The following is a 20296-nucleotide window of genomic DNA, read 5'->3' on the forward strand; positions in this document are numbered from 1 at the left end:
CTGACCTATTCCGGTGATGAGATGGGTGAATACCCTAACTATCATCAAAGAGCCTTCATCCAGTGACTGATGGAAGCAGATGCAGAGATCCACAGCTGAGCACCAGGCTGAGCTCCAGGAGTCGAGTCATTGAGAGAGAGGAAGGATTCTATGAGCAAAGGACATCAAGATCATGGTGGAAAAACATACAGAGACAACTAGCCAAACTAGTGGAAATGCATCAATGTGGACCAATAGCTGAGGAGCCCCCATGTTACTGGATTAGGCCCTCTGGATAGGCAAGATAGTTGTTTAGCTTGAACTGTTTAGGGAGCCCCCAGGCAGTGGGACCAGGGTCCATTCCTGGTGCATGAGCTGGCTTTTTTGGAGCCCAGTATCTATGGTGGGACACCTTGCACAGTTTTGATGCAGGGAGGAGGGGCTTGAACCTGCCCCAACTGAATGTACCAGGTTCTGCTGACTGTCCATGGGAGACCTTGCCTTGGAGGAGGTGGGAATGGAGGGTGGGTTGTGGGCAGAAGACTGGGGTGCGGGAGGAGGGAGGATAGGGGGATCTGTGGTTGATATGTAAAATGAATAGAAAACTTCTTAATAAGAAAAAAGAATCAGAGACTCACTCCTTTACATATTCAGGAGTACCATAAAAGTGCTAAACTTAAAGCTATAATATATATGCAGAGGATGTAGTGCAAACCCATGGAGACCCTGTATGTGCTGCTTCAGTCTCTGTGAGTTAATATGAACTTTGCCCAGTGGTTTTAGAGGGCCTTGTTCTCCTGGTATCCTCCATCACTTCTATCTCCGCCACGCCTTCTGCCTCCTCTTCTGAGGGGTTACCTGAGATCTGGGGAGAGGGGTTTAAGGGAAATATCTTGCTTAGAACTGTGTATCGTGTATCCCAAGGTCTCTCTCTCTCTCTCTCTCTCTCTCTCTCTCTCTCTCTCTCTCTCTCTCTCTCTCTCTGTTTAATATCTGATTGTGGGAATCTGTGTTCCCATCTGCTGCAGGAGGAAGCTTCTCTGATGATAACTGAATGAGGTACCTATCTATGAGAGTAACAGAATATCATTAGAAGTCATTTCATTGTTACCTTTGTTTAGACCAGGGGTATTTGGGTTTACCCTAGCTCTCTTGGCTATCTAGGCTCTGGTTCTTGGTCACCCAAACAGTGTCAGTTATGAGTTCTATCTCTTGGAATGGGCCTGAAGTCAAATCAGACATTTGTTATTTACTCCCACAAAGTTTGTGCCATACCATAATTTGTAGGCAGGACAGATTGTAGATCAAAGGTTTTGAGATTGCGTTGGTGTATGCATTTCTCTTTTGGTAGTGTGTAGAGTACCAGCATGTCATGGAACTAGAACATGGGGGTGCAGGTTTTATATAGGCATCAGCTGGGTCATCTCCATGTTCAATGAGTTGTGTAGGTGTTGTCTTCAGCAATAGGGCCTTGCTGTCAGTTTGTGGAAAGCAACCTATTGTCTTGGCAACATCCTGGGTTATTTGGGGATTTCCAAGGAATTCCATTGGCCAAAAACTCAAATGGATGAAACCCAGTCCCAGCGTGGGAAGCTTCATTTGATAACTAAAGATGGCCAGTAGGGATTCCATCTCCCTCATTATTTGGAAATTTCATTACGATTGCCTTCATACATTATAGTAAGTTTCCACTGCACTAGTTTTCCATACCACTACTAAAACACCCTTAAATTCTAGCTGTCTCTCCCCTTATTCTCTCCCTCAATCCCATATCTCCTCTCTCTTCCCACCTGATCCTCCTATTCTCTTCCATCCCACCCCTACTCTCTGCTCCAATCCACCCATAAAATCTATTCTACTTTCCCTTCCCAGGAAGATCCATGTGTCCCTCTAATCCCTCCCACTGAGCCTAATCTCTCTGGATCTATGGATAATAGCTTGGTTATCACCTATTTAATGGCTAATATCCATATATAAGCAAATATATACCATATTTCTATTTCTATGTCTGGGTTACCTCACTCACAATGATTTTTTTCTAGTTCCATCCATTTGTCTGTAAATTTCATAATGACATTTTAGGAACTGTGTAATACTCTATTGTGTAAATGTACCAAATTTTCTTTAACCATTCTTCTATCAAGGGACATTTAGGTTGCTTCCAATTTCTGGCTATTATGAATAGAGCAGCAATGAACATGATTGAACAAGTGTTCCTGTGGTAAGATGGAGCGTTCTTTGGGTATATGCCCAAGAATGGTACAGCCAGGTCTTAAGGTAGATCAGCTCTCATCTCCCTGAAGAACTGATACTGATTTCTGTAGTGGCTACACAAGTTTGCACTCCCACCAGCAATGGATGACTGTTCCCCTTTGCTCCACATCCTTGCCAGCATGAGTGTCACTTGTATTATTGACCTTAGCCATTCTGACAGATACAAGGCAGGCTCATAATGCAGTTTTGATTTGCATTTCTCTGATGGCTAATGATGTTGAACATTTCTTTTATGTGTTTCTCAGCCATTTGAATTCCCTCTATTAATAATCCTCTTTAGAACTGTACCCAATTTTTAAATTAGGCTATTTGGTGTTTTGATATTAAGTTTATGTATTCTTTATATGCTTTTTATATAAGCCCACTATTGGATGTGGACTTGTAAATTTTTTCCTTTTCTGTAGGCTGCCACTTTGTCCAAGACATTCTTTACTGTGCAAAAGCTCTTTAGTATCATGAGGTCCCATTTGTTAATTGTTGATATTGGTACCTGCATTAATGGTATTGTGTTCAGAAAGCATTCTCCTGTGCCAGTGAGATCAAGGCTGTTCCCCACTTTCTCTTCTAACAGATTCATTGTACCAGGTTTTATGTTGAAGTCTTTGATCAACTTGGACTTGAGTTTTGTGCAGGGTGATAAGTACAGAACTATTTACATTCTTCTATATGCAGTCATCCAGTTAGACCAGTACCATTTGCTGAAGATGCTTTCTTTTTTCCAGGGTATATTTCTGGCTTATCAAAAATCATGTGTCCATAGGTGTATGGGTTTATGTCTGGGTCTTCAATTTGATTCCATCGATCAGCCTGTCTGTTTTTATGCCAATACCATGCTGTTTTATTACTATAGCACTGTAGTACAGTTTGAAATCAGGCATGGTAATACCTCCATCAGTTCTTTTATTATTCAGAATTATTTTAGATATCCTGGGTTATAGCAGGCTTTTTTGGGGGGCCACCAACCAGCTCCCAAATCATGACACAGAGACTTATTATTAGTTATGAATGCTCAGCCTTAGCTGAGGCTCTTTTCTTGCTAGCTCTTATAACTTCACCTGTTTCTCTTCATTTTGACTCAGGACTTTTTACCTTTCTTTCTTTCTTTCTTTCTTTCTTTCTTTCTTTCTGTCTGTCTGTCTTTCTTCTGTTTATTTTACTTTCCTGCTGTCTCCAAGGCTGGTGGCTACCTGGCTTCTGACCCCAGGTATGTCCCTCTCATTCTCCCTTTTTCTCTCCTCCTTCTCTTTCGAGCCTAGATTTCTCCTCCTACTTATTCTGTCTTCCCACCAACCCCGCCTATTCCTCTCCTGCCTAGCTATTGGCCTTTCAGTTTTTTATTAGACCAGGTGCCTTAGGCAGGAAAGAGGAAACAAATGCAACACATCTTTACATAATTCAACAAATGGAGCACAAACAAATGTAACACATCTTTATGTCACTAAGAAAGACAGCAAAAACAAATGTGGCACACTTTAACATAGTTGAAGTAATATTCCACAGCATAAACAAATGTAACACATCTTTGCCTAGTCAAAATAATATTCCACAACACTTGATTTTTTGTGTTTCCATAACAGGTTGATAATTGTCCATTCAAGGTCTATGAAGAGTTGTGTTAGAATTTTGATGGAGATTGCATTAAATCTGTAGACTGTTTTTGATAAGATGACCATTTTCACTATATTAATCCTACTGATCCATGACCATGAGAGATCTTGTCATCTTCTGATGTCTTTTTCACTTTCTTCAAAGACTTGAGGTTTTTACCATACAAGTCTTTCACTTCTTTATACATATGTACCCCAAAGATCACATTGTTTGAAGCTTTTGTGAAATGCATTACTTATCTGATTTCTTTCTCAGTCTGTTTGTCATTTGTATATAGGAGGGCTACTGATTTTTGTGAGTTAATTTTGTAGCCAGCTACTCTGCTGAAGGTGTTTATCAGCTGGAGGGGTTCTCCAGTGGAATTTTTGGGGTTACTTATGCATACTATCATATCATCCACAAATAATGATTCACTGACTTCTTTTTTCTAATTTGATACCAAATTTTTTTTAATTTTTATTTTTATTTTGCAATACAATTCAGTTCTACATATTAGCCACGGATTCCCTTGTTCTCTCCCCTCCTGCCCCCCTCACCTTCCCCCCAGCCCACCCCTCATTCCCACCTCCTCCAGGGCAAAGCCTCCCCCACGGACTGAGATCAACCTGGTAGACTCAGTCCAGGTAGGTCCAGTCCCCTTCTCCCAGGCCGAGCCAAGCGATCCTGCATAGGCTCCGGGTTTCAAACAGCCAACTCATGCAATGAGCACAGGACCCGGTCCCACTGCCTGGATGCCTCCCAAACAGATCAAGCCAATCAACTGTCTCACCCATTCAGAGGGCCTGATCCAGCTGGGGACCCCTCAGCCATTGGTTCATAGTTCATGTGTTTCCATTTGTTTGGCTATTTGTCTGTGCTTTATCCAACCTTGGTCTCAACAATTCTCGCTCAGATAAACCCTCCTCATTCTCGCTAATTGGACTCCCAGAGCTCCACCCAGGGCCTAGTCATGGATCTCTGCATCCAGATCCCTCAGTAGCTGGATGGGGTTTCTAGCACGACAATTAGGGTGTTTGGCCATCCCATCACCAGAGTAGGTCAGTTTGGGCTGTGATACCAAATTTTTACTTTCTCTATATTTTATCATTTTCTCTATATATTTTATACTAATCACAAACAGACCATTCACCATTTAACCCTTGCTCAATGTATTTGTATCAGCTGGAAATCAGCTTAGATAACAACATTAAGTTTCAACCATTATAACTAACTGCTATACATTGCAGGTAAAATGAGGGAAACAGACAGAATGCAAAAGTGTCACTATGTCATCCAATCCATAACATTTTTCTATATTTCCAACTGCCAGGATATTTTTCCAGGCTATGTAGATGGTTCAGTGAATAAAATTTTTACAATGTAAATATGAGGATTGGAGTCCAGATGCTCAACATTTATGTAAAAAGCTGAGCAGATGTTAAGACCACCTATAACACTCAATGATCTAGAGAGTGAGCTACCTACCTAGATTAGCTGATGAATAAACTTTATGTTCAGTTGAGAGACTCTGCCTCAGAAAATAAAGTATAAAGCAATGGAGAAACACAATGTCAACTTGTGCCCTCCATAAGCATGCACATATATGTAAAATATGTACATGCCAACACACATAAATAAACACATACCCATGTACAACACAAACTCATACACACACAAATAAAATACATTTTTCCTGGGCTGTGGATCACACCTAGATTCTGATAAATGCTAACTACAGACTCCTCCACTAAACCACTAAACCCCTAAAAAGGGTTTAAGAAACCCCAAGGTCTTGAATATTGAAACAAAGGAAGAAAATTTTTAACTCTCCTTTGTGTCTTAAGAGGAATAAAATTAAATCCTTATTTCAGGCCTCCTCTCAAGACTAAGTGAAAGATTAAAAGAGGAGTAAAGATGTAGACAGCTGCAATCACATCCCAGACTGGGATCAAGGAGATATCAATGCTGAGTTATCGTGTGTCTATCTGTGATCTTGGCCTGTCGTCTACAGCCATTTATCCTATAGCTGATGCAGCAGGTGCCACCCACTGATGTCTGAAGTACATACTAGACTCCTACTTGAGAAGAGCACAGTGAGCAAGCTAAATCTTCCTGGAGTATCAGGTAACTGAAGTGGCTGGTTTGTTAAAAACCATCTGTGGGATGGGGGGGACCAGTAAAGATTGCAACTAAGTGTGACAACCTAAGTTCAATCCATGGAACCCACATGACTAGAGGAGAATACTAACCCCTTCAAGTTGTTCTCTGACCTCCACATATACCCTGTGGCATGTGTGCTACTCACATATACAAAACAAATAAATAACAATCTGCCAGAATCCTCTTGGCAAGGTATTCTGTATTCTGACATCTCTGTGTTGTTGTTATTGATGTTGTTGTGGTTTTAGTTTGGGATTGGTTTGTTTTGGTTTGGTTTTTGAGATGGAGTCTGACCATATAGCCTTGGCTGGCCTAGCACTCACAGAGATTCACTGGCCTCTGCCTCTAAGTGTTAGGATGAGAAGTTTGCACAACCACACCTGCCTGTATTATGAGATGGTTTCATTCATTCCTACTGAAACACCTAGAGTAGGTTACAATAAAAATGATGTGTAAAATAACAAAAATGGGGTATTATAGCTTTGAGAAGACTGTACATGCAAAATTGACACATAGAACATGTGGTTCAGAGTATAGGAGCCTTTATCTAGGATGTTTCAGATTTGGGATTTAGCTCAGGTTCAGAGTGCTTGCCCAGGTTCAGTCTCCAGAGCTAAAACCAAAATAATCGATCTTTCATGATGTTGCAGTTACAAACATTCCTTTTATATCTTTATCATTGCTTCCATGATCCTTTGAAATTCCTAGAAACACTTTAAAGGGACACATTTTTCTGCTAGCATGTAAAGACCATCTGTGTTAAGTAGAACTAGTGTGAGAGGATTGAATGAAATTTCCAGGATTCCCACCTTAACAGAGAATATAATATGCTCTTCCTAGTTGAAATCTTGCAAGTCAATATCCTGCCATCTAGCTATACAAATTATCATATTTGTCCCATTGCTAAAAAAACATGTTTTCCTGGAAGTCCCTCCTCTATGTTCCATCCCTTCAACACCCGTGAGTTGAACTGCTTCTGTGCTGAATCATGACCAAGGATGCCAGGTATAGTGTTCTTTCCTTACAGGAGCTCAGGCTCCATCCTCAGGAGTGATAGTGATGCAGTGTCTCAAAAATGCTCCAATTCAGATAACCATGGGAGGAAGAGAAATATGGTGCCCTGTGGTTTGGAACTAGTAAACTGAAAGCTGAAAGGAAAGGCTTATTGTTCGCAACTATATGACCTTGGAGGATATATCTTATAATTACTCAGTTTAATCCAAGTTTTATCAATTTCTAGTGAATTCCTGGTAACAATGGAAGAAGAAAAAAAATAGAAAATGAGTGTTTATGAAAATTTAAGGTTCCTCTCACCTCATGAGTAACTCATGTATAGTATTCATTTCTTCCATGCTTTTTCTGATACCTCAGTTGTTTCTATTGTCATTGTTTGTAATGGCAAAACATTAGTGAGATAGAAAAATAAGCATTTTAAGTATTGCTATTGTCTACTTCATTGGTAATAGTTACATTCACATTGTTATGTAACATTACCATCTCCAGTACATTTTTGTCTTCACTAATTGAAAAATTTGTATACATTTTTAAACTCTTCTTCCTCCCTCTCCACAACTTTTCTAACTACTATTCTATTATGAAATGAAAGAAGGAATTAAAGTCATCAAAATTTAAAATCAATGTAACTCAGAATTAGGATGCATGAGTCTAGAAGTTTTGCTCTGCTGCATTTACCAACCCACATTCCAAGTGGGTGCCACAGGCCCTGAAATTACAGTGTTCTGCTGTGGAGTCTTATCATTGCTCTTTTAATGTCCTTGTTCCTCAGGCTGTAGATGAAGGGATTTAGCATAGGTGTGACCACAGTGTACATCAGTGAGGCCACCGCAATATTTCTTGGAGAATGTGATACAGCTGAACCAAGGTATACTCCAATGGCTGTTCCATAAAATAAACAAATGACTGACAGGTGAGAACCACAAGTGGAGAAGGCTTTATACCTCCCTCCTGATGATGGTATTCTCAGAATGGAGAAAACAATTTTATAGTAAGAAAAGAAAATTCCAGAGATAGGAAGTAAACCAGATATGGCACCAACAAAATACATGACTATGTTATTAATTAATGTGTCAAAGCAGGCAAGATTAAAGAGTTGTGCAGGGTCACAAAAGAAATTGGAAATTGCTACATCTTTGAAGTATATGATTTGCAAGGCAATGAGGTTGTGAGCCTGGGAATCCACAAGACTGACAAAAAAAGACAGGAAAACTAAAAAGCCACAGAGGCGAGGACTCATGATGAGTGAGTAGTGCAGAGGGTGACAGACAGCCACAAACCTATCATAGGCCATCACAGTCAGAAGCATGCCATCCATACATCCAAAAAGGATCAAAAATGACATCTGTGTAAGGCAGCCCACATACACGATTTCTTTGCTATTAGTTTGGATGTTCACAATCATCTTTGGGACTGTAGTGGTGATAAAACAGATGTCAGCTAAGGACAGGTTGCAGAGGAAGAAGTACATGGGGGTGTGGAGGTGGGAGTCACAGCTGACAGCCAGGATGATGAGCAGGTTCCCAAGCACTGTGACCAGATACATGGACAGGAACAGTCCAAAGAGGATGGGCTGCAGTCCTGGATCATCAGAGAATCTCATGAGATGGAATTCTGAGACACGTGTTAGGTTTTGTAGTTCTATATTGTTTGGACAGCTTTTAAAAATTAAAAGATAGAAAAAATTATAGAAGTTTATCATCACTCAACACTGTGTCTGTATTTAGGATTAAAACAACTCTCTTGTGAAATGATCAGGTGACTACACATCTTTGGCAATATTTCTGATTTTCTACAGTCTCACTGTTCTTTAACTTACTTTTGTTAACAATTTCATACATGTATACGGTATATTATTATTATAGTCTCCCATTACCCTTATCAATCCATCTCTGGCCCATGATGATATCCTTCTTATATCAACTAGTCCCCTTCTACTTTCATTCCTTTTGTGTAGGCCTTGTGCAGGTGGTCACAGTTGCTACACGTTCATGCATGCAATGACCACGCCATGTCCAGAAGACAGCATTTCATAGCACTCCTCCCCATCCTCCAGTTTTATATTCTTTCCACCTGCTCTTATGTGATACTCCCTGAGTCATGGAGAATGTGACATAGATGTCCTGCTTGGGACTGAGCATTCAACAGTCTTTTCAGCACTTGAGCCAGTTGTGACTCTAAATTAACTGTCACCAACTGAAAGAAGAAGTTTCTCTGAACAAGGCTGCAAGCAGCACTGGTACAAAGGCACACACACAGACTTATTTCCCATTGGCCTCGTGTTATTCATATCTTTCTACATTCATTTACGTTAGAGACACTCTTAGGAAGAGTGTGCAAGACCAAAAACGTTATATACCATACTCTGATCACAATACAATACAAACAAAAAATATAATAAAAAATCCTTCCCATGCTGAAAAAATACAATTCTAACTAAAGGAAATTAAGACACTACCAAAAATACCTATGGTATTCTAAGATGATACATGGATTGTCTTGATATGATAGTCTGTAAGACTAAAGATTTTAATATGGACTATTAACAAATTTCTATAAGATTCAAAATAGCATTGAAAGTTCATAATCACAGAGAATTTTTTTATGTTCCAGTTTAACTCATGGAGTTGCTTAATTCTTTGATTTTCTATTTCATTAATCCATGAAAATAAGGGCTTAATCAAATTCATAGATTGTCTTCAAACAGCTTCAATCCCTGACCTTGACTCTGCTGGACTTCCACTTTGACAAATGTGCGTATAACCCTAAAATGCCCTGAACACATAAGGCATTAGTGAGCAGCACGCCTGAGATAATTAAATAATAATGAGCTTTTAAGAAATATTTCTGAAATATTTTATTTTATAGAATTTTGTGTTAACCCCATACAGTCCTATGAAAATATTTTTTGTGTAAGATCACCTTTGCTATTTTCTCTATATGGTATCCACTCTTTTTTTTCTGATCATAAATTCTTACGTACACAAATGAGAAACACAACACCTGGAGTATCCAAGAAGGAGGTTTTCCATCTAGTTGAAAGAACTCCATGTCAGTTCTCCCTGCCCAAACAAAATCCATTGCCCGGTAATGTGGGGGAGATGCCTACAGAACTGAGAACCACTGTGAAAGGAGAGCAGACTCTGAGAGTTCCTAGAGCCCAACCCAGTCCTAAAAGTTATCTCAGTCATCAGAGCAGAATATTTTCATGCTGTTATCCTGCCCTCCATCCCAACAGCCATCTCTTGATGACAAAGAAGCAGTGTTCCTGACAGTCCCTCTACCCTCCCACCATCTCCATTAGCACTTACTGGACTAGAATGTGTCGCTGCAGGGGCATTACCAACTGCTCCTTTCTGCATAATATTCACCAAAGCCACAGGCTATATGCTTGAAAACAAGATGGGCTCAAGTTAATGAAGGTGTCCAAAGGAGGTAAGAGACATTGATTGAAGCTTGCAAAGCACATGTCTGAAAGTACTGGGTAATTACTTCAACTGTGTGACCTTGGGGGCTCAATGCACACAGCTCCTAATTAGCCTATTGGTCCACATTATCCCTTGCTTTGGGGACTTGTTCCTATTAATGGTAAAGGGAAAAGAGAAAATGTGCTTGGAAATTTCAGGAAAGGCTTGCCCACAGACCTTCCTAGCTTTTGTTAATAGAATATTTGTGTAAAACTAAGATTACAATTTTTTAGTTTACTTTTCAATACAGGGTTATATTGTGTAGCCCTGGCTGTCCTAGAACTCTCTATGTATAACAGGCTGGCCTCAAACTCATAGAGATCTGCCTGCCTTTGCCTCCCAAATAATGGTATTAAAGGTGTGAACCACTATGCCCCATAAGACTACTGTTTTTAATTCAGCTTGGGGGTTTGGGCATATGCCAATGCATTCTATTGCTTAGGAAATCCGAGTAGAAGCATATCATCCATACTAATAATCACATACTATTTCCACGTCTCACTTTTTGTCTCTAAAGAGAAAGTCTTGTTTCCATTACCTTTCCCTTTATTCATGCTAGTATTTTTTCCAACATATTTTCATTGATTATTTGGGAATTTCATATCATGGACCCTAATAACACTCACTTTCCAGTCTGACCCTCCACTCCTGTGACCACCTCCTCCAAAAAAAAGGAGAAAGTGTTTGTGTTGCCCATATACTCACTGGAGCGTGGTCAAACTCCCAGGGGCCAGACAGTTAAAGAAAATTGCTCCTTCCCCAACTGCACTTTTGCCAGAAGCCATCAGGTGTGAAGAGCTACACTGCAACATCCCTATCACAATTTTTAAGAGTTCTCTTTGATGGCTTTCTGTCTAGACTGTTCCTTTTGGGGTGGGGAGCAGTTGTCACAGAAGCCTTCCATGTCCCTCTTTCCCAATTATGAGTCTGCAGTCATCGATACCACTGCAAAAGTAGCCTCCTTACCACTTACAATCAGTGGGAGCATAGATCATGGACTTCCACAGACCCTAATATGGCAGTTGGTGGCAGCATGGACCACAGACCATGGCCACGGTAGGACCATGGATTAAGACCTTCATGTTACTATTTTATGTATGAGAGAAATATGCGTTTTTACTAATTGGATTAGGTCTTCAGTTCTAGCATTTCCTCTCAATGTAATTATATAGGACAAAACTTTTGATGTTTGTATATTTATTTTATAACATAAAAAGGCAACAGGAAGCAAGCCATTTTTCCCTTTTTCAGATGAATCACAATAATTAAATATATGACATACTATGTTTTTATATAGGTTATACTATATAATGTTCAAATTGGGATGAGTATGTCCATTTGCTTAATTTGATCATCAAAATCCATTCTTCTGGCTTTTTAATAAACACACACATATACACGCACATTTGAATCAACATTTCTAACATCTCCCTCTCCCTCTTGCCTACTTTTCAAGGCCTTTTTAATCATAACTTCTATGAGATCAACTTCTTGCCTCCAATGCATGAATTATATCATAGTATAAATGTCTTCTGTTTTGGTTTCTTGTACTTCCAGTTTCATACATGCTCTCTCAAACAGCAAAATGGTAGTAAGCACCCCATCCTCTGTATGCCCCATATTTCCCATTTCTCATTGTATGTCCTTTCCCATTCATCAACAGGATCATGGGGTGTTTCCATTTCCTAACTCTTCTAAATAGTTTTACAATAAAAATGAAAATGTAAGACCATCAAGGAGACTCAGTGGATAAAAGAACCTGATGCCAAGACTGAAAACTTGAGTTTGAGCCCTGGAATTAATAGGGTAGAAGAAGAGAACTGCCTTGTAAAAACTATCTGCTGACCTACACACAGGCAGTGTGGAACAAGTGGGCACAAAACACATATTCCTACATGTGCACATATATGCACAAAATAAATAAAATACAGTTAAATTTTAAAAAATAATGCAGATGTCTCTTCCACAAACACATTTCATTTCCTTTGCATATATGTCTAGTTATAGAACTATGGGATCATTTAATAGTTTTGTTTTCAGGAACTCTAGGACTAAAACATTATTTTCCAGTCTTCTGATTAGTTTTATTCTACTTCCAGAAATGGTTTTCCATTACTTCTTCAACCATCTTGTAATTGGAAGCAAATCACTAGGTTTATTCACACTAAATGAGAGGAGTGAACAAGGCCATGAGAACCATGAGGTAGGTGTCTTCAGAGGATCTACACTGCTGTCCACTTAATCTTCTATCAGGGATCCAAACACACTAATATCCAGGTCTCAAAACGTGCCTTTCCATTGCAATTCTCATCATTATCATATCAACAAAAAGTTCCTGAGGACAAACTGGAAAATGGATATAATTTTCACTATGCCGGTTATTTCTACAGACACCCAACCAGCTTCTCAGAGCATTGCTTCTGGCTTACAGTTGTGGAAGTGCCCTGGTTTCTCTTCTACTACAAGAATTTGCACTGACACTATGATAAACCACATAATCAAAGTTCATCAGTGTCTCCTGTGATTCTGATCTCTCTTCATGAGTTGGAATAATCACCTTCCTCTAGAATATATTTTATTTAGGTCTCTTTTCATTCTGAGCACTTCATCACTTTCAAAAATTGTGTTTGCTGCTTGTTGGGTTTTTTCTCATGGATAAGTCATAGTGTGTGTAAATAGTGATATGTTGCAATATTCAACACTAATATTGCAGATAGGTATAGTCTGTCTTGAGTAACATAAAATTTAGGTTGCTTTTCTTGATACAAAGATAGCTGATACATACAAATAGATATGATAGAAGGCATTCTTGGTAGCTATACATGGAGCAAGAATTTGAGGGCTAGAGAGATGTCTCAACAGTTAAGTGCACTTGCTGTTCTTCCAACTGAACTGACTTCAGCAGCACCCACATGGTGGCTCATAACTGTCTATAGCTCCAGTTCCAGAGGACCTGATGCCTGCTGGCCTCTATGGTCACTGTACACATGTGATACACAGACAAACATGCAGGCAAACACACATACATTTAATTATACAAATACATATATGCATATAATAACAATAACAATTAATGAAAAAGAGGCCATGAATTTGAAGACAATCAAGGAGGGATAAGTGGGAGGATTTGAAGGGAAGAGAGGACATATTATAATGTCCTAAATAAATTGTTAAGAATTAAGCCAGCTGTGGTGGTATGTAGCTGGAAGTTTTCCTATGTCCTGCCTGGTCCCTCAGCCACTCAGACTCAAATAAACACACAGAGGCTTATGTTATTTTTTAAACTATGGCCTGGGCAGGCTTCCTGCTAGCTAGTTCTTAAATCTTAAATTAACTCATTTCTATAAATCTATACCTTGCCACATGGCTTGTGGCTTACTGGTACTTTACATCTTGCTTCCTCTGTGTCTGGCTGGCAACTCCTGACTCAGCCTTCCTCTTCCCAGAATTCTTCTTGTCTGTTCACCCTGACTATACTTCCTGCCTGGCTACTGGCCAATCAGTGTTTTATTAAACCAGTGTACAATGGCATTATCCCACAGCAATGGTACATGCCTTTAATCCCAGAACTCAGGAGGCAGAGGCAGGTGGGTCTCTGTGAGGTTAAGACCAGCCTGGTCTACAGAGTGGTTTCCAGGACAGCCAGAGCTGTTACACAAAGAAACTCTGTCTAGAAAAACAAAAACTGAAACTAAAACTAAAAATTAAAACGAAAAAAAGAGGAATTCTTGCTGACAATCTTTTCAGACCCCCTACAGACCCCTCCCCCAATTTATTAAACATCATTGGCTCCTTTGGTGAAATTTTACACTTTGGGACAATTTTGTATACCTCATACAATAAACCTGTTGGTTGTGAAGCAGTGTTTCCCATGATACATGCAACACGTAATGCTTAGTAATGAGGCATAATAAAGGAAGGAAAAAGATTCTCTTGCTCCTTCACATTCAGTGAGCAGTGAGAGCTGATGTTCTGAGCTCAGGAACAAAGTTAGATATGTACCTCCTGATTAAATGTCTCTAGGAGGAGGAGATAAACATTATGAAAGAATTAAGACATGGGATGAAATTAACTTTTGTATCAACTAAAGAATTTTGCATGATCATGAGCACCCATGATTTTCTATAAGTGCCATGGGATTATTATTACACATCTTTTCTGCCTAGTACATTACACAACCCATCAAACCACAATGTTCTCATCCAAGCTTTCCCAAAAGACTGTCATAAGTGCAGCAGATCTCTTCATGCAGATCCTGTCCATTTACTCAAAAATGTAAAAAAAAATCTTGGGTTTTCTCCCAGCAGCAAGATGTAACAATGTGCTAAAGAAATTCTGTGTCCATAGTCAACCGATATTCCAAATGTACACTTTCTTTTCTCACCAAGTTCATTTCCCTCCACAATGTATTTTCTTTAGACTTTTTATGTGTATTTTCAGCTAATTAACTCTGTTTAATGAAACATACTTTTGGCCATAGTAACAGCAGCAAAATGACAGAAAGCCCTAGACTTCAGTCCTCCACAGAGACACTGACAATAACATACGTGTAGCAAATTTCCTTGTGGGAACTCCATGAACTGGTTAAGAAAGATCAGCATTTCAGGGAAGTGCAAAACCAATAGCAGTATCACAGTGAACAAGAGAGTTTGTTTCATTTGCTCACCAGAGAGGCTCCCACTCCCAAAAACCAGATGGTAAAATTGGGGGAAAGATTCCAACTCTGAGGTTCTATCTTGGAATGAATAATTAAGGTAAAATACTTGTCTAAATTTTTATCCTTATCTTTTCATTGTGTTCCTAAAGAACTAGTTTTAGTGCTGCATGACTTGAAGCACTGAAATTAATGACAATACCTTTGAAATGACAGTACTAGGCCCATAGACAAAACTTCTAAGACATTTTATAAAGCATCAGAGAGAATTCAGTACCAGGGACAGACAATGGTTGAAACAAAAGATGGTGGGCTCTTGAGAAGAGAGAGAAGAGTCCTTGATTAAAAAGCACATATACACATTCCTAGAGAAGATAATCACTGGGAAATGTTCGGGAATCACTCAGAGTTTTTAGCCTGTCCATTGATAAAAAGCCCTTCCCTATATGAAGCCAACCTGTAAAACTTGTAAGAATTGACATTTTTTAACCTCAACAACAAAATACAAGACATACAAAGGGACAAGGAAACATGGCCCAACCAAAGAAATAAATTAAATTATAGGAAAGCAACTCTTCAAATTTCTTTTAAAAAATAGTGATCTATGATTTATTCAACAACAAATTCAAACAGACAAAGGGTGGTCAATAAATGGGGGTGCTACACAGACAAAAGTTAGGAAAATGGTGTATGAACAAAATGGTACAATCGCATATAGATTATTATAATACAACAATTTTAAAATTGAGGAACACAATAACCCAATTGAAATGATCAGTAAGGTGTTCATAATAGATTCTACTAAGCACAAAGAAGAATCAATGAGCTTAAGCACAGATTATTTGAAACCACTAAATCAGTGAAGCAAATGAGAAAGAATGAAGAAAAGCAGAGATATATTAATGGAATTATGTAATATAATAAAGCTGAAATGTTTACATTAGGGAAATTCTAAAAGGGTCATAGAGAAAGACAAACATTTTTAAAAACTGAGATGTATAACTTCCCAATTTTAAAAAATGAACTAGCCATATGTATTTTAAAACTCTATAAAGTCTAACAATGTTACCACCCAAGCTCACAATTAGTGTCAATATCATAGAGAATCCTGAAACCAGCAATGCAATTTTCATTTCATACAAGGAAGTGACTATAAATACATCAGTATATTTTTCAGGATAAACCTTAGGTGCCTTTAAAAATTTGTGTTCAGTCACACACATTTTCAGAAAATCAAAAGCACTGAATAGGAAACACAGACATCAGTACTTTTAAAGGTTTTTATTTATATCCTTTTATTTTATGCATATGAGTGTTGCCTCCATGTAAATTTGTGCACTAAATGCATGTAGTACCTACAAAGGCCAGAAGACTGCACAGGATCTGCTAGAACTTGAGTCACAGATGGTTGTAAGCCACAGTGTGGGTGCTATGAATCAGATCCTTTGAAAGATCTCCATAAGCACCAGTAATTTTTATAAATGCCTTGGGCAATTTCATAAATACAGGCTTGACTACCAATAACCTACATCCTCACAGACAACATGTATAAATCTATTGAATAAAAATCAAATCCTTAATATATAATGTTTTTATTTTGTTCTCTGAGAACTTCATAAATGCATACAGTGTATTTTGGTCACATTCACCCTGTATGCCCCATTCAACTCCTCCTAGATCAACTTCCACTCCCTCCCAATTTCTTGTTCTCCTTTTTAACACACTGAGACCAATAGTATTGCCTATTCACATCTGGAAGTGAAGTCATCCACTGTAACATGGTCAACCTTCCAGAGAAGTAAAAGCAAACACTTGTGGAGCATTTCTGAAGAGACACATAAAGAAGGGTAGAAAAGTACCATTTTTGTTTCTATAAGAGAAAATTGTATATCATACATATTTCACCCAGCATGATGATACCTTTTAATAAGCACATAATCCCTAGTCTCGGTGTATGCCTCTACCCATTAAGAATGGCAGGAAGCTAGTTAGAGCATTTTCTTATAATATGGAAGGGAAGAAGAATTTACTGCCTTCCTGATTTCTAAATATATGAGAAAGAGGGTTGATTTCAATTGTGTGGTTATTAAAGCAATATTAAACAAATGAAGATTGCCATGGGTATTATAAGAATTGGGAATTCTGTGAGACAGATTTACAAAAGATACGAAATGAACGGCACAGGTCCTGAGATTAGATTGGTTTTCTGAGGAGCTGCCACATGGCCCTCTTGATGTCCCTGTTTCTTAAGCTGTAGATAAAAGGGTTGAGCATGGGAGTGACCACGGTGTACAGTACTGATGCTACTGCACCCTTCCGGGGAGACAATGAGACAGCTGAACTGAGGTATACTCCAAGGCCAGTCCCATAAAATAAGCAAACAACTGACAGATGAGAGCCACAGGTGGAGAAGGCTTTGTACTTCCCACCAGGAGATGGCATTCTAAGAATAGAGGAAACAATTTTATAGTAGGAGAAAAAAATTCCAGAGATAGGAAGAAAGCCAGAGATGGCACCAACAAAATACATGACTATGTTATTAGTAAAGGTATCAGAACAGGCAAGGTTGAGAAGTTGAGAAGGATCACAGAAGAAATGAGAAATATCCACACTCTTGAAGTAGGTAAGTTGTAATACTATTGAATTATGCAGCTGAGAGACCAAAAGGCTGATGAGAACAGACACAAAAACCAACAAGCCACAAAGACGAGGGTTCATAATGACCTGGTAGTGCAAAGGATGGCAGATAGCCACAAACCTATCATAAGCCATCACAGCTAGAAGCAGACTGTCCAAACACCCAAAAAGCATGAAAAAGGACATTTGAGTCAGGCATCCTGAATAGGAGATGGCTCTGGTGTGAGTCTGGATGTCCACTATCATCTTTGGCAGTGTGGTGGAGGTGAAACTGATGTCAGCCAATGATAAGTTAGAGAGGAAAAAGTACATCGGACTGTGGAGGTGTGAATCAGAGCTGACCGTCAGGATGATGAGCAGGTTCCCAAGCATTGTGACCAAGTACATGAACAGGAACAGTCCAAAGAGTATAGGCTGAAGCCGAGGATCATCTGAGAGTCCCATGAGATGGAATTCTGAGACACGTGTTATATTTTTCTCTTTTATATTACTTGGACACCTTTTGAAAACGAACAAGAGGATTGGAGAAAAATAAATAATTAAACCAATACACAACAATGCCTCTAAATATTCAATGGAAGCAGTTTGCTGATAAATTCTACACATTTAATTTCAGGTTCATAAACAGCTCTCAATATTTCTCAGTTTTTATATATTCAATACTAGAATAATTTCATTATTGACCATTTTCTGTTATTTGTCTCATTCTATGTATATCTACTTTAGAGAAACCCAAATGAAATACTACTTTTGAATAGCAAAACCATTCCCTACAAAACTATTACCACAGGAAAATATTCTTTTAAGATAAAATATACAATAAGAAATATCCTTTCCTGGTGAAAGTAATATTATTTATATTGAAAGTAATTAATGCAGAGATTGGAGTTATAGGACTTTAATTCCAGCACTTGGGAGGCAGAGGTAGGCAGATCTCTATGAGTTTTGAGGCCAGCCTGGTCTACATAGTGAGTTTTAGGACACCCAAAGCAATAGTGAGAGCTTGTCCCAAAACAAACAAGAGTAAGTAGCAGCCCTATTTTATGCACACGTGTGCAAGAATTTCCCAGATGGAACTTGAGAAGAAAAGATTTAGTGGGAGAGAGAAGAAAATAAGAGATGAAAATGGGAGGGGAGTACCTGGAGGAGGTGGGAATGGGGGGTGGGTTAGGGGGAAGGTGAGGGGGGCGGGAGGGGGGAGAACAAGGGAATCCGTGGCTGATATGTAGAACTGAATTGTATTGCAAAATAAAAATTAAAAAAAAATTTTAAAAAAGAATATAAAAAAAGTCCATTGAACAAATAAATGTATGACACTGTCAAGTAGTTTTAAATTTTTAAAGAACTAATTTTAAGGCAAAAATAAAACTCTAGTTAGACATTATCAAATAATGTCAAATTCATCAAGGTATGAAAGATGAAAGTTTCATAAGTTGCATTGAAGTTGAGCGGGACCAGTAAGATGGTAAAGGCCACATTGCTCATAAGAGTTCATTCTTTAAACATGAAATAAAAGTAAAATTTGCAAAGCATCTGATATTCTTTAACAGAATGTTATTTAAGAACCAAAATTGGGTCCTGACTCAGTCCATGTTCTTTATGGAATATGGCATGTTTATAGTTTTAAAATTAAAACAGCTATATATACAGGCCCATTTTAGGATATAGGAACCTTAAGTACAAACCTTGACACATTATTCATTTAAAGCCCAAGAGTGAAATATAATAGGAATGAGCCTGGATGTCACAGAGAAAATTAGATGTCAGAGTTTTTTCCATATAACAAATTCTATTCATCTACCTATGTTCAAATTTGCATCAATAAAAGCTTTATGAAATAAGGTCATTCTCTCAACTCATTATAATAATGTGTCTGATATCAATATAAATGTGAAAGTAAATGATAACTAACAGCACTGTGATAATGTATATTTTTTAAATTTTCTGTAGATAGTTCCACATGCATTATCTTCTTCAGCATCACATCTATAAGCAAACAAGAATTATTTTTTTAAAAAAATTCTCTCCAACATAGAATGCTAAACAATATAATTGCTGAACTATGTTATGTAGATTCTAAATTAAAGTTAAAAGTTCATAATCAGAAAACATTTTATGTGTCAGTTATCTTCACAGATTTTCATCATTTTTTTGTCTTGACTCTAATCCCTAATGGAAAAACATTCACTAAATGTGTGGCCATCCTGTTGCTGAAAATACTACGAAATCTGGTCTCAGGACATGGAGAAATCAAGTTGGTACTGGCCAAGAAGATTGCTCCCTAATGGCTAGCTTGCATAGTCCAGGATTATGCAGGCTGCTGTTGTGGGAGGGGGTGTCATCAACAGTCTTACCCAGCTATGAATCCTATGAGCTACAATCATCACCGTATGACTAGATATGCCTATGGGTGTTGTTGTGGCACAAATGTTATGGGAGTAAATTAATGGCTTTCTGATTGGATTTAAGGTCTCCTCCACAGGGGAAAAAAACATATGCCTGGTACTAGAAATCTGGCCAAGAA

General features: G+C 38.5%; 2 protein-coding genes across 3 annotated transcripts; both read right to left on the minus strand.

Moving 5' to 3' along the window:
* Window positions 1-7729: 7729 nt before the first annotated feature.
* LOC131914102 (olfactory receptor 7E178-like) lies at window positions 7730-8683 on the minus strand. The gene has a single exon (XM_059266696.1). It carries the CDS (start codon window positions 8615-8617, stop codon window positions 7730-7732), a length of 888 nt encoding a protein of 295 aa, XP_059122679.1. The 5' UTR covers window positions 8618-8683.
* Window positions 8684-17328: 8645 nt separating this feature from the next.
* On the minus strand, window positions 17329-18459 carry LOC131914103 (olfactory receptor 7E178). 2 transcript variants are annotated; one of them, XM_059266697.1, is made up of 2 exons: window positions 18436-18459; window positions 17329-18249 (listed from the first exon to the last, which is right to left on the minus strand). In XM_059266697.1, the coding sequence occupies exons 1-2, from the start codon at window positions 18457-18459 to the stop codon at window positions 17329-17331; spliced, it is 945 nt and encodes a 314-aa protein (XP_059122680.1). The 2 variants fall into 2 exon arrangements, with proteins under 2 accessions (XP_059122680.1, XP_059122681.1); XM_059266698.1 differs by lacking the exon at window positions 18436-18459 and having other exon boundaries at window positions 17329-18306.
* Between the last annotated feature and the right edge of the window lie 1837 nt (window positions 18460-20296).

The sequence above is a fragment of the Peromyscus eremicus genome, chromosome 7 (genome assembly GCF_949786415.1).
Source record: "Peromyscus eremicus chromosome 7, PerEre_H2_v1, whole genome shotgun sequence".
Classification (NCBI taxonomy): domain Eukaryota; kingdom Metazoa; phylum Chordata; class Mammalia; order Rodentia; family Cricetidae; genus Peromyscus; species Peromyscus eremicus.